At 37.9% G+C, this 14,623-nt stretch overlaps 1 protein-coding gene across 2 annotated transcripts in view; it reads right to left on the bottom strand.

The window, feature by feature from the left end:
• Nucleotides 1–14,623, bottom strand: part of LOC136877457 (alpha-tocopherol transfer protein-like) — a 307,632-nt gene that overhangs the window by 31,878 nt on the left and 261,131 nt on the right. Inside the window, exon 8 of one of the 2 annotated variants that reach the window (XM_068228651.1) lies at nt 2,306–3,049. The exons of the other annotated variant lie outside the window; for it this stretch is intronic. Coding sequence (XP_068084752.1) covers nt 3,006–3,049 — 44 coding nt within the window. The 3' untranslated portion in view covers nt 2,306–3,005. Of the gene's footprint in view, nt 1–2,305; nt 3,050–14,623 lie in introns of those variants that run through there. 2 annotated transcript variants of the gene reach the window in all.

Genomic DNA, 14,623 nt, shown 5'->3' with positions numbered 1-14,623 from the left:
GGGTAATTCCATTAACGGTATTGTAAATAAAGGGTACAGATCTCTGCACACGGTTATAAGGGTACGGTATTTAGAGGTAGTAGTAAGGATGTCTGCCTGCTGTCATTTCTTGATGGATACAGTACTTTTGCATCCATCTCTTGGCACAGGCCAGAGTAAAGTGTAGCTTCCACCGAAGTCCCAGTCAGCATCCATGGCTGTGACAATATGGAAGTTGCTGGGGTATGGGTAGTGCTGAGTAATGACATTCAGAGCATGACTAGTGCATCTGAGTGTTAAGAAAGGTGCTGCTCATAGGGTCAGTCGTGCTGCAATAGTACTTTCTGACCCAGTGAGGAAAGCAATGGCAAACTACCTCACTCCTCATCTTGCCTAGTACGCCTCATTTTGGTGCTGCCATTGGTTTTTGCGGTTTCCTTATAACCGCATAACCTTTGGTGGTGCTATTTGAGGATCCAACCAGGCTCTGGGCTGATGACCTAACAGACAGACAGACAGTAAGGATGTAAAGGAGAGTGCATATAAGTCTCTGGAAAGACCCAAACTAGAGTATGGTTCCAGTGTATGGGACCCTCACCAGAATTACTTCATTCGAGAACTGGAAAAACTCCAAAGAAAAGTAGCTCGATTAGTTTTGGGTGATTTCCGACAAAAGATTAGCATTGCAAAATGTTGCAAAGGTTGGGCTCGGAAGACTTGGGAGAAAGGAGACAATCTGCTGGACTAAGTGGTATGTTCCGAGTTTTCAGAGGAGAGATGGCGTAGAATGACATTAGTAGACGAATAAGTTTTAGTGGCGTTTTTAAAAGTAGGGAAGATCACAATATGAAGATAAAATTGGAATTCAAGAGGACAAATTGGGGCGAATATTATTTTATAGGAGGGGGTGTTAGGCACTGGAATAATTTACCAAGGGAGATGTTCAATAAATTTCTAAATCCACTGTCGGCAGCCCTGAAGATGGTTTTCCATGGTTTCCCATTTTCACACCAGGCAAATGCTGGAGCTGTACCTTAATTAAGGTCACAGCAACTTCCTTCCCACTCCTAGCCCCTTCCTGTCCCATCGTCGCCATAAGGCCTATCTGTGTCGGTGCGACATAAAGCAAATAGCCAAAAAAAAAAAAAAACCTTCCAAATTCTATGAAATTATTTGAGAAAAGTCTAGGTAAACAACAGATAGGGAATCTGCCAGCTGGACGACTGCCCTAAATGCAGATCAGTGGTGATTGATTGATTGATTGATTGATTGATTGATTGATTGATTGATTGATTGATTGATTGATTGATTGATTGATTGATTGATTGATTGATTGATTGAACAAAAGGGACTTCGCGCTCACATGAATTATGCTCGACCGAATCGACCTCGGCAGGATGCTCTACTCTTGAACGACAACGCTCAACCACACATCAGTCAGAAATTAACGATGCTATCCAAAACCTGAGTTGGATAGCATTGCCACACCCACCTTACAACCTTGATTTGGCAGCTTTTGATTGCGGCCTGTTTGGTAAATTGAAGGATTCGACAGAAAGGGAAAGAAGTTTGAAGATAGCTACTTCCTCATCATGGCTGCTACACAGTGGCTTAGATTTGCCGAGTCAGACATTTTAACCATGCAGGCATATATGTGCTCGTTCGAAGTGGCGCAAGATAGATGAAAGGGTAAAAGATAATTTAAGAAAATGGTATTGTGAGTCTAAAGGATATACCGATATACTGCAATAATAACAACAAAGGTATAGAATAAAACTTGGCTTTGTGACCCTTATAGTTGTAAAATTACTTTTAAGAACAATGTCTTCTTCTAAGCTTATCAATTTTCTATTTTGTTATCGAAATCCCATAATTAATTAAAATTGAATCAGTGCACTTTTTATTGCCTACTTTTCTACTCAAAATATTAAAATGGGCTTAATACAAAGAACAAATACTGCCAGGATTTGAAATCACAATTATTCATAGTTTTTGGTACATAAGGTTTGCCACTTTAAAATATTTACAAAATAACAGAAAGTCTTTTTTACAAAATTTTGACCATCTCTGAAAATTATTTACAACCAGCATGTTCTGAAGACTTGTTGAATTGAGTTAGAGGGTGCCATATATAATTCTGATTGTCCTCTAATTACTTGCACATAATTAAGTTCTTCAAAAAGTAAGGAAATAGTATATTGATATATTCTGCTTCTTTGTTCTACAAATCAGGCCTACACCATGTAGGCTATACTTTCAAGTCTATCAGTAATGCATTCATATTGAGGTAATGGGAAAGTTAAGAAATGAGAAAGAAGAAATATAGTAGTTTTTAATTGTTTTTATTTTTTTAATTTACTCTCCTGAACTAGAGTTAAAATCAAACAAGTTTGCAGCAAAGTATAACAATTAGCATGAATATTGTATACAAATAACTTATCAGTTTACTACCACACATAACGGACAGTATACTGGTTCAAACATAAAGTATGGAAGTTGAAGTTTTCATAATTAACAAATATACCAGGCATCTACTAAAATTGATGTAGGGCCTACTGTAAAATGCAATGTATAACTGGGACTGAATAGCTTCAAGTACTTTTAAAGTACAGTACCGAACTGTCATTTATGTAAATCAGAAAGAGAAATTCAATAGTTATAAAGCTATAATTCAAGTGAAGAAATTTTTTTGTCTAGGAACAACAGCGATCACTGAAAAATACATTTTTAAAATGTTAAAAATAAATATTTAAAAAAGTGTAAAGATAACCTGAAAAAGCCATAATTATCTTTATGTACTATAACAAGTTTTTTCTTTTTTTTTGTACTTTGTCCGATAAATTTCTTTTTTGTTCACTGAGTAGCCAAATTTTATTTGGCTAACTGTTAAAGGAATTCTAAAATGGCACCTTGGAACAGTACCTAATTTAAAAGAAATATTTGTACAAAATATTATAACCAAATATTTTACAACAATGTCACCTTGAAGTGAGCGAAGACCTTAAATTTGGATTTAATAGTTCAGACTATTTTGTTCTCTCCACTTTGTTGTATCCAAACGTCTCATATTCTGGAAAGCAAATTGAAGACAACTTTTATTATGAGAAGTTCTAACCTGCCTTGGAAACAAAAGTTTCACACAGATCCAGTTTTTCATACACAAGGAAAATATAATCCATTGACCACGTAGATCCAGTTCAACCACCACCACAACCTCCACAACCACAACCACCACAACCACAACCCCCCCGTCTTAATTATTTTCAGAGTTCAGTCCATAAACCTCTGCAATTTGCACTCTCACTTTTTGAATGGTGCTAAAGAATTATCTGGGTGTTGTGTCATCTTAACCAGCATGCTTGCTTAGAACTATACAAGACTATTAAGCTGTCCCAACCCCCCACCTTTTATCGTACATCATTGTCAGCTGAAACTCTTATCCAAGTAAACATATTCTTCAGCAATTTACATTTTCCCACTCACAATGCATTGTGAATGTGTTTCATATGCCCAATCTTTACAAGAAACATACGTCTACACAGATCACATAGAATGGCTGGAGGAGAGTAGGGCTGAGTTGACAGAGCTTCCGTGCTTGTCGTTTATCCTCTTCAAGTCATTGTTATTCCTCTTCAAACACCGTAACAGATGTAGAAACAGTGTGCCGCCAAAGTGTACGATTCTCAGCAAGCATATCCCAGGATGGAGTGTTAATTCCAGCTCTTTTCATAATATGCTTTAACTGATCCTTCAAATCCTCAAAGGGGTTCCATGAAGTCTTGTGCCAGAGCAGAGTTTGCCATACAGGAGTTGATGAGGAAACCTAGTTTCACTCATGCAAGGGACGTGCCCTATCCATCTGAGATGGTGACCAATGATGGTAGCCTCAATTCTTACAGCATTCATTTTCTCAAGAACTGCAAGGTTGGTGACATGGTCCTCCCATTTGATGTTCAAGATTGATCTACATTTTTGCAGATGGAGACATTTTAGCTTTTTGATACCCTGACGGTAGAGGATCCAAGTTTCACAAACATAAAGCATATAGCATGGTAAACTATGATCTCAGTATGCATTATACGGTCCTTATTCATGAAGATATGATGGGATAAATGTCCAAATGCTGAGTGTGCAGCACCAATTTCCCTATCCACATCTTGTAGGCAGTTAAAATTTGTTGAGAGGATACTTCCTAGATACAAAAAGTGGTCGACAGTATCTGCAGTGGAGATATTGGAAGCTGGGAGGTTTCACCCAGGTGCAGGCTGTGCGAGTACTTTGTTTTTCTGAATATTCTTGGAGAGACCACAACGATCACAAGCACTCTTGAAACTACTGACTGACTGCAGCTCCTCAGGTGTGAGAGCAGGTGTAGCAGCATCATCTGCATATTGCAATCCCACATGACATATGTTGTAAACAGAGAAAATCCATTTAAATATAGATATTTATATAGACTTTATATGAATTGTTTAGACTTGATAAACACATGTTCTGAAAGCTATGCCCATTTATGAAAATGATTTGGTAGGTTTTATACATTATGTGAAGTCAAAGGGGAACTGCTACTTTGGGAAAAGATACTTACTAAAGACAGACCAACTAAATCTTCTGAACTTCGTACTATGTAAAATCAATCCTTATAGTGGACAAATTTGTGAAAATAACTGAAATATAATGTCTCCTTCTCTTAAATATGTTCTGGATCTGCCACTTTTTGATAATAAACAAGCAAGAAAGTCACTCCACTATAACATATTTTAGGTCAAATTCATGCTAAGAAGACGTTTGTGGTACCAGTAGAGCTCACTTGTATAAAATGCAGTGGCGGTGGGCTCTCATGAGTACACGAACACGTGAACACCCAATTCTAATGCATATTCACGCATTCATGGATAATTCAAAATTGTTGAGTAGCTTCGGCTAACAGTGGTCACGGCTTTACTGTGGCATTTCAGATCTATATTCGGGAGGCAGTGGGGTTGGTCTCCTCCTATCTGCTGTCCTGAGAATGGTTTTCCATGGTTTTCAATTCTCCTCTCTTAAGTGAATGATAAAATACATCGACAGTTCCTTTTATTGGCCACGGTCACCCCTCTCTCATGTTCGTCTCACCTCAAATCAGCGCAGCAAATGAAAACGTTTTAGTAGTAGTCGTAATTTTTATTAATAATGATGATGATGATGATATTGTTTTCACACCCCAGTAATTACTTTAACAGTTTTTGGAGAAGCCGAGTTGTCTGAATTTAGTCCCGCAGGAGTTCTTTTACATGCCAGTCAATCTAGCAAATGAGGCCGATGTATTTGAGCACCTTCAAATACCACCGGACTGAGCTAGTATTGAACCTGCCAAGTTGGGGTCAGAAGGCCAGCGCTTCAACCATCTGAGCTACTCAGCCCGGCAGTCTTAATTTTAGTTTTGTTGTACACTCAGATTAATATCCGAAAAATGCATCCTCGGTTGTAGGGGTTGTACCATATTATGAGAAGAGAAGGAACTTTTAGTAACATGATTTAAGTAAGTTATTTTGTACTGATTTGCATTCTACTTTGGTACATTGTGAACCCCCTGAAAATTTTGTCAAGAGCTGCCACTGATAAAATATGTAAGGCCACTGTAATAGAAGAGATATAGATTCCCATAGAGAACCTGAAATATTTGTCCTGAATGTGTAAATTTATTATACCTTAAAAAATTTCCAGCTAACTCATTCCTAGTTGCCAGCGTTTCACCCCAGTGTGCTAAGTTGGGCCCATCAGTTGGTAAATAGCACACCTACCCAGACGCGTGGCGAGTACATAATGTGGAGGCCACTGCATAGGCTACTAGGAGCCACTGGCAGTGCCAATGCACTTGAGGGACTTTGTCTCATTTCCTCTCATAGTGCATTGGCACTATTTGTTTTAAGTCACACAGACACAGATAGGTCTAATGGCCATAATGGGATAAGAGTGGACAAGAAACAGCCTTGGCGTAATTAAGGTAAAGCCCAAGTATTAGTCTGGTGTGAAAATGGGAAACCACTGAAGACCATCTTTGGGACTACCAACAGTGGGGTTTGAACTCACTAGTCCCAGAAAGCAAGCTGACAGCCACACAATACAAACTGCACAGCCTCTGGCTTGGTTTTAATAGAAATAATATGCACTCTGCAATATTTATTGGAAAACAGGCTGAGAACAGTCATATACTGTACATGTGAAATCTGATACATATTTTTGTAACTCTACTGGTGAGGGTTTCGGCAGGGTGAAGTTTTGAATCCATGTAGTAAACAACTTCCAGTATGACAGAATGGAACATTAACTCACTTCTCTTTTGAATAATAATAATAATAATAATAATAATAATAATAATAATAATAATAATAATGTCATTAGCTTTATGTTGCACCAACTACTATTATGGTTTTCGGAGATGCTGAGGTGCCGGAATTTTGACCTGCAAGAGTTCTTTCACATGCCAGTAAAATTACTGCCACTAGTCTGTTGTATTTTAACACCTTCAAATGTCACCAGACTGAGCCAGGATTGAACCTACCAAATTGGGCTCAGAAGGCCAGCATCTCAACCATCTGAGCCACTTAGCCCAGTTCTTTTGCGTTGTATTTCTGACGCTGAGTGTGGTCAGACCAGAACACCTAGCTAGTCTTATATTGGCAGGAGAGCAGGAACTGAACCTTGATTAATTGATCAAGATATACCATAGTAGTGGTCTAGATATACAAAATAATTAATTATGCCAAAAAATTGACAGATTTTTCTCACTCTTCTGGCTTTGAAGTAGTACAGTTACTTTACTACAGTTGTAACACCCAGAGCAGTTGTCTCTGTGGTTCAATTGGAACAGTGTATAGTTTTTAGAGCTCTAAGGATAGCCTACAGTTCTTACAAAACCAACATGGTATCTACACTGTGCTTAAAAATAACATTTCAGTGCAGTCAGTGGAACTGCAGATATAACTGCATTAACTATTTTGCGTCTCAAGTACGAATAGTCTCAGAAGATTGTCTTCTATTGCCTGTATGGGCCTTGCCAAATAAAGTCATTGCAGTCGTAGGCACTGAAAGGCCTTTTAGTAGGTAACGTTCTACTGCCTCATAAATTTCTTTAGCTCTTGCAAAAATGAGAAGCAGAGGTTAGTCATGCAAGCCAGTATGTGCATGATGTCTGATATGAAAGCGTTTATAGTTTGTTCTGTGGTCCACAGAATCATCAGTATTATTAAAAGATCATCCAGTAACAGTGAATTTGCATCAAAGGAAATAGATAAACCATGTTGAACATTTGATTAATCCAAAAAAATTCTTACTAATGGTCTGATTACACAGTAAATGTACCATCCAGCCAAATAGGAGTTAACATGAAGGTCACAATCAGTGTCCTCTTCTTGAATTTCTGCAAGAAATTAGTCTTTTCATATCACAGGTGTAGCCAAGGGGTGAATACTGGGGTTTAGATCCCTGCCCCATGAAATTGAAAAAGAGAGAAAATAAACAGAAACAGACAATGAACAAGTGAAAATCAACTCAAAGACTTTGGCTCATTTGAACATTCACAGAGAAATAACTGTAAAACCAACAGATCTCTTGAATTTATTTTCTAAGAAGCCTCGAAAGTTGGATTTTAGATTGTAAACTGAACATACCATTTGCTGTAAAACTGTTGACCTTGATCATATTGTTCTACTTCTGTATTTTAATGTAAAATTTTGTAGGGTACCGGTACTGCTACCTGAATATCAACATAATTCACTTCTATCAGTGCCCTTATAATGACACTCATGCATGCACGAACCACACATGCACAAGCACCTTCATTATGTTGCCATTGATGTTTTCACGGTCCGTCTTGCAGTGACAGAAATGAAATGGAGTGGCGTATGGTGTTTAGTGTTGGGAGAGTCTGAAGACAAGTTTGGCTCGCCAGGTGCCAGTCTTTCGATTTGATGTCCGTAGGTGACCTGCGCGTTGTGATGAGGATGAAATGGTGATGGACCTGGCACATACACCCAGCCCTGTGCCTGCGAAATTAACCAATTATGGTTAAAATTTCTGACCCTGCTGAAAGTTGAACCCGGGACCCCTGTGACCAAAAGCCAGCATACTAACCGTTAAGCCATTGAGCCAGTGTAGTGACAAATGTAATATGAATTAGAAGTATATGCTACAGTCACCGTTTTCTTTGAACAAGTTTCATTCTAATGAACAAGTAAACATTCCACTGAATTAGAATTTGATGTACAGCAGACAACAATGCATAGCAAGAAATTAGACTTGGTGGACAGATGGATTAGTCTAACATCCTTCATGGAGTTATCAGATGGAGATCCCATGCTTTGTTTCCATAACACAATTTTCAAATGCATTTTAGTATGTAAAGGAGCTGATATATTTTATGAATATTCAAAAATATTATGTATGAAGTAGGCTACCATATATCTAGTATAAATGATTAATTTATTAAAGTTCATGTGCCAGAAATCCTAAATTAATATAAAGGCCTACAGAGTCATTCCAGCTAACCTCTATGTTTATTATAGTTAAGGATAGATTAGTTTTGTACATGATGATAGTTAGGCCTACAATACTATACTTATCAGAAAATTAGCAGTACATAGATCAAGAGATGTCTGAAATGCAAAGATCAGTAGAACTGTAGTCTGTTGACTCATTAGTCAATTCTTCACATTTGCCAGTGCTATGGACTGAACAGCATGCACTTTCTCTAATATTTTAGGTTCATCCCCCTACAAATAAATATCAGCAAAAGGAAGAAGAGAAGAACAAGAAGAACAGGAAATTGTATCAAAAAGCGTTTCCTTGTTTCTATTTCTAGGAGAAAGTTTTATAAATAAATTACCATATTTCACACAACCACCACCACCACCACCACCACCATATTTAAAGACACATCCCTAATCAAGCACAGAACGTTTTCTATGATTATTTCTGTTCAGATGTCAAGAAAGCTAATTATTGTTAATGCTTACATGTATTTAAGGTGACTAAATATCCCACTTAACCAAGGACATGTTGCAGTATTTTGTTATTTTGTCCTGGTGTCATTGCAACATCAGCATTCATTCCAGTTTTTAAACAAACAAATTAAACATTTGATATTCATTCTTAATTTTGTAAGGTAAACAGGTTGGTACGACTGTACAAGAATGTAACATTAACAGTTTTTCAACATCCATTCATTAAGTTCTATAGCTAGTAAGCAGTGGAAATGACCAGTTTCCTGATTTACAATAATGATACTGCATTAGCATTTCTAGATTTTGAATTTGAATATAGAGTATATATGAATATATGAATATATGCACATTTAATGAAAAATTCTGAAAGGAATTTAAAAAAAAATTTTTTATAGGAAGATGGAATATACAATGTTTTAAATTTTATGACAGTGATCTGTACATGAGACAAAGTTGAAAAACTGATAATTTGGGACATTATAAGACTACAAAATATTGTAGTGGAGTTACTGAAGGCTATGCTCCTACAACAAAGCTAATGGACTTACTTTGAAACAGTCAGTGCAGAGGAGAATTAAACTTAGCAGAAAAAGACAGATTTTCATACCATGTTATAAAGCACAATAATAGCTTTAGATCCCAAGATTGTACAGTGGCTCAGAGAAGAATAAGTACATTGTATTCTATGTTCCTCACATCTAATACTTGATCAGACTTAATTATTGTCAAAGTACTGGGTCTGTAAATGAAGTAGGGGCAATGTATTCCAGACGCTCGCAGGAGATCAGGCATTGCAACAAATCAGCTTCATTTCCCGTATCAAATCTTATTTACATTAAATCAATAAAAGTAAATTTCTACCTGTTTGATACTATATATTTGTTTTAAGCAACCACTCCATGTGAGATTTGTGCTGGACAAAGTGGAGGCGGGACAGGTTTTTCTCCGGGTACTCCGGTTTCCCTGTCATTTTTCATTCCAGCAACACTCTCCGTTATCATTTCATTTCATCCATCATTCATTAATCATTGTCCCAGAGGAGTGTGACAGGCTTCAACAGCCGGCATAGTTCATAACCTTGCCGCTAGATTGGGCTTAATTCATTCCATTCCTGACCCGGTCGAGTGACTGGAAACACGCTGTGGATTTTCATTTTCATAAGCAAATTAATTATTTATAGAACTTGTATCATTCCCTAGGAACATCTTCAACTACATAACATTTCTTAGGTGGAATTACAGAGAATTTTCTTCTTTTGAAAACATCATCTCAAAAATAGTACCTTTGTTATGTTCATAACACTACTAATTTAAAAATGCTTCAGAATATACACATCATTGTTTCACTTGACAGAAAGCAATATCAGTTACTGCTAGACCCATCCAAGGACACAGAAGTTTGCCGACATAAGACGACTTAGGGAAGCTTTTTTTTCATAACATTAATAAGGTTATGTAATACTAACATACCGTTCATGTCATCAGTAAAAGTCCTAGGCGTTACTTTCGATGATGAGATGTAATGGAAAATGCATATTACGAACTTCACCTGGAAAACATTCTCTGCATTGCACATGCTGCATGGGTATGAATACTTATTACCTGAAAAACTCAAGAAAATACTGGTAGAAGCTTTGGTTTTCCCTCATTTCGACTACCGTGACACGATTTATAGAGACGCTGGGTGCAAGTTATTGAACACAGTACAACATGGTCATAATGCATGTATGAGATAAGTCTGTAACCTACGGTGCTATGACCATGTAACTCCTTCATATAACCACCTATCTTGGCCCCAACTAAAAATCCCTCACACTGTGCATACCCTATGCCAGGGATGGCAAACCTTTTCCGACTACCATGTCAATTAAGGTATTGTTTATTGAATTTTACTGTCTTGTGTGCCACTGGTTATTTTCCTTTAAAATAATCATGAAAGCCCCTCATTTGACTTCATTTTGGTATTAGATTGTATTACATATAAATCCATGTAACTGAATGTTTCATGATATTATTTTGAAAACATTACTAAAAATTACATTTTGAAAAACAGGTAAATTTTAGGAACAGGATATATTTTTTGCTTTAACCTAATAAACTGTGTAATAAATATGGCCATAGAATTAATTAAGAGATATTTAAGCCTAATGTTAAAATATGCTAGACTGGTAGATTTTCGTGATTGTCCATTCTCATGACATGTCCATAGAAGTTCAATCATGCACTAATTATTTTTTTTTTATTTTTTTTTTTAGAGACTGTACATCAAAAACAAGCAAGTTTAAAGCAAAATTTTCTTCTTCACGCAAATAAGGAGCAACATCATCATGTATCATAGAGGTTACCCAAAGTGTTGTGTCAAAAACGTGTATAAGGTACTGTGAGAGTAATGATGCGAGTGACAGACCGAGGGAAGGTCGAACAAGGGTGACAAAGCCATGTCAAGATTGGTATATCCACATAACAGCACAGAGGAGACCAACTGAGACTGCTCAACAATTACAAGATGACTTCTTGAGTACAAGCGGGGTTCATGTATCTGTACAAACTGTACAAAATCATCGGTTGCATAATGCCCGATCAGAGTTATTTTGACCAATTCGGCATGTTTCGCAAGTGAATCATCATAATGTTGAGAGGAAAAGATGGGCCGTCCAATATCTTAACTGGGGGTTGGTTGAATGGTGTTATGTCATTTTGCAGATGAAACCGTGGGTATCACTTAGACCAGATACACAATGACAAAGGGTGTGTTAGACATGAAGAACATGGTGGATAGTACCAGCATGTTCAAGAGATGGATGCATTTGGAGGTGGTGGTGTAATGTTTTGGGCTGGAATTATGTATGGCAGTCATAAGTCTTTGTTGTATGTCCGGCGCTCCCTTCTCGCTCCGCCAGCCAGCTACACGCGCGCCAAGTGTCATTCTTCTAGCCTCGACGCGCAGCCCTCAGTGCGCGTGCCTGAACCATCGTGTGTGTACTATAAAGAGGAACTCCCAGCCTGTCCAGATGCCCACTTGCCCCGGTGTCCAGCTCCAGAATACACCCTACGTCGAGCACGGAGGCTACTCCTCTTGAAAATGTGCTTCGACCAGGTGGACTGAATTTCTGGCAGTACGAGGTATCACCTCTGGTCACCGCTCCTCTTATTCCGCTGCCCATATCCAGTCATACTATTACATACCGTTATATTTCCCTAATTTATGCAAGCTCCCTTGGTTTCGCCAAGTAAGAATTTTTCCAAGATTGAACTTGCTTTTATGAACTCAGCAAGGAAGGACTTTCCAAAACAATTTATGTCAGTACTTCGGATAGTTTTCGACTATCGACTTTTCTTATCACAAGGACTATCTTTTCTAGATAGTAGTGGATGTAAATAATGCAAACTTGTATATAGTGTACAAAAGATAGACTCTTTTTCAAGATTCCTAATTCATTTTGCTTCAAGTTAAATTTCAGTTTTATTTGTGTAAATAGTGTATTTTGCATTTGAAGCGAATAATAAAGTTGTGTTTTGTAAATCTCAACCTTGGTTACAACAGTCTTCAATACTAATTCGAGGGACGTTAACTGCCCAGTGATATACTGATAAAGTTCTTAGATCATTTATACAACCCTGGTGCTGAATTCATTTTCATTGACGACAATGTTTGCCCTCATTAGTGAGGAATTTAATGAGAGAGGTGGGTACAGTATTAACCATATGAATTGGCCAGCTAATTCACCGGATATGAACTGAATTGTGACTGCATGGGATAGTTTGAAAACAGCTGCTTTTTAATGCCATACATGGTGTTAAGGCAGAGTGAAGAGGGGACAATCACTGTAGGCTATTCTTCTTATTGCTGTTTATTTACATCAGATATCAGAAGGAAAAAATTCGAGTTTGTAAAAGTTTACACCTCCAGGTTGTGTCCCTGTGATACAATAAACAACATTCTGTAACTTTCTTATTGCTTATTGCATTGCATTTTTTTTTTTTTTTTTTTTTTTTTTTGCAGTGTAGATGTGTACTAGCTGGGGTGCAATACACCATTCTAGGTAACAGAGTAGACTGTACAGCCAGTAACTGAAGATAAAGTGTTTGACAGCAATAAGTAACTACTCTCTAAAGGGGTGCAACTGGTTTCAAGCAGAGAAGGTCCCTCAAAGAAGGAAATACCACTAAAAGCCGTGTTAGGTCTGTTCTCTAGGTTAGGGGTGGCTGCAAAAGGCATCTGTTTCCATGTTAGGGGTTGTCTAATTGAAACCTGGCAGTATGTATTAAATACTCATCATCCTATGCTAGCAACAGGTTGGTTGGTTATGTTAGTCGCAACTATGGAATACAACATTAATTTTATTGATAATGCTATGGCCCTGGAGGCAATGTGCAACAGCCTCATCTAATAAGCATTATGAAATGGGCAAGGGCTACCAGTTCAAGAGCAAATCTGGCTAAAAAACTAGCTCAAAGCAAACCAAGAAAGTTATGTGTAGCCACAATGAGTATTAGCACGCTTACTGCACACAGTAGTGAACTGGCTGAAATGCTCAATTAGCTCAGTCAGTGCATGCATACAGGAGAACTGTTGGACAGGCCAAAGATCATGAGATATAGGTGACTGCTACAAGCTCATCTACCAAGGAACCAAAAGCAGCAAAGATGTGGGCAAAGTCATTATCGCTGAGTAACGAAATAGTGTTGCAAATCTGAATGTCAGAGGTAAACTATCGTAACTGCAAAAACTATGATTCTGAGAATTTTGTGACTTGTTTTGGTTGTAACTTCTTATCATAAACTATTGTATGTCTTGCAGGAACGAAGATAAGCTATGTGATACTACCATATGTGCAAGGAGAAACCAGTGATGAACAATCATACAACATGATATTGTATAGGCTTTTGAGCTTGTGCCGTGTCAAGAAAAGGTGAAATTCTTAACGTTTTGCAGAAAACTGTGCTCTGCGTCCTTAGAAGAATTCTCGACTGTCCACAAGAAAGGCCTCTTAAACAATGTCACTTTTGAATTTGGAACGTTATAATAGAAGTAGAAGTGGAAATGGTACGTTCATTCACCACCAGATGGCCCCTAGGATGTGGCACAACGCTAGCATTCGAAGCGGAAGCTGACCGAACCATCACAATCAGACCATGGCCGACTTGATGCGTCGCTCTAGCTAGCAGCAAGGGATCCAGTCACCGTGATCAGACTAAGCGGTTCACATAACGTGTTTGCGTAACATATGACAGGTGTAAGACATAGACATACGCCTGGAATGAAACATCTGGCGACGAGGAACGTACGAATTTGGAAAACACCAAGACGAAATAACAATAGTGAAGGGGTAGGGAAGGGAACTACCAACGTAAATTCTTAATGACTGGCAACCAGGTATTACTTAATTGATAGCTGGTGTCCCTGTTGAAATTGTTAGGATTACTACGTATTTCCACAGCTTCCCGTATAATCCTGGACCTGTAGTGTCTAGTGTGGGTAAGAGCTCGAGCATCTTGGAACATGACATCATGACCCGATGATAGAGCGTGCTCAGCTATTGCCAATTTGTCTCAGGTTGTTTGAGACGAATATTACATTCATGTTCTTTTTATACATTATTATATATTTTATATATTTGTTGTTTTTATGTTGTGTTTGCGGTGGACCTTGGCAATTCG

The sequence above is a fragment of the Anabrus simplex genome, chromosome 7, assembly GCF_040414725.1.
Source record: "Anabrus simplex isolate iqAnaSimp1 chromosome 7, ASM4041472v1, whole genome shotgun sequence".
Taxonomy (NCBI): domain Eukaryota; kingdom Metazoa; phylum Arthropoda; class Insecta; order Orthoptera; family Tettigoniidae; genus Anabrus; species Anabrus simplex.
This window is presented reverse-complemented; position numbering and strand designations above follow the sequence as displayed.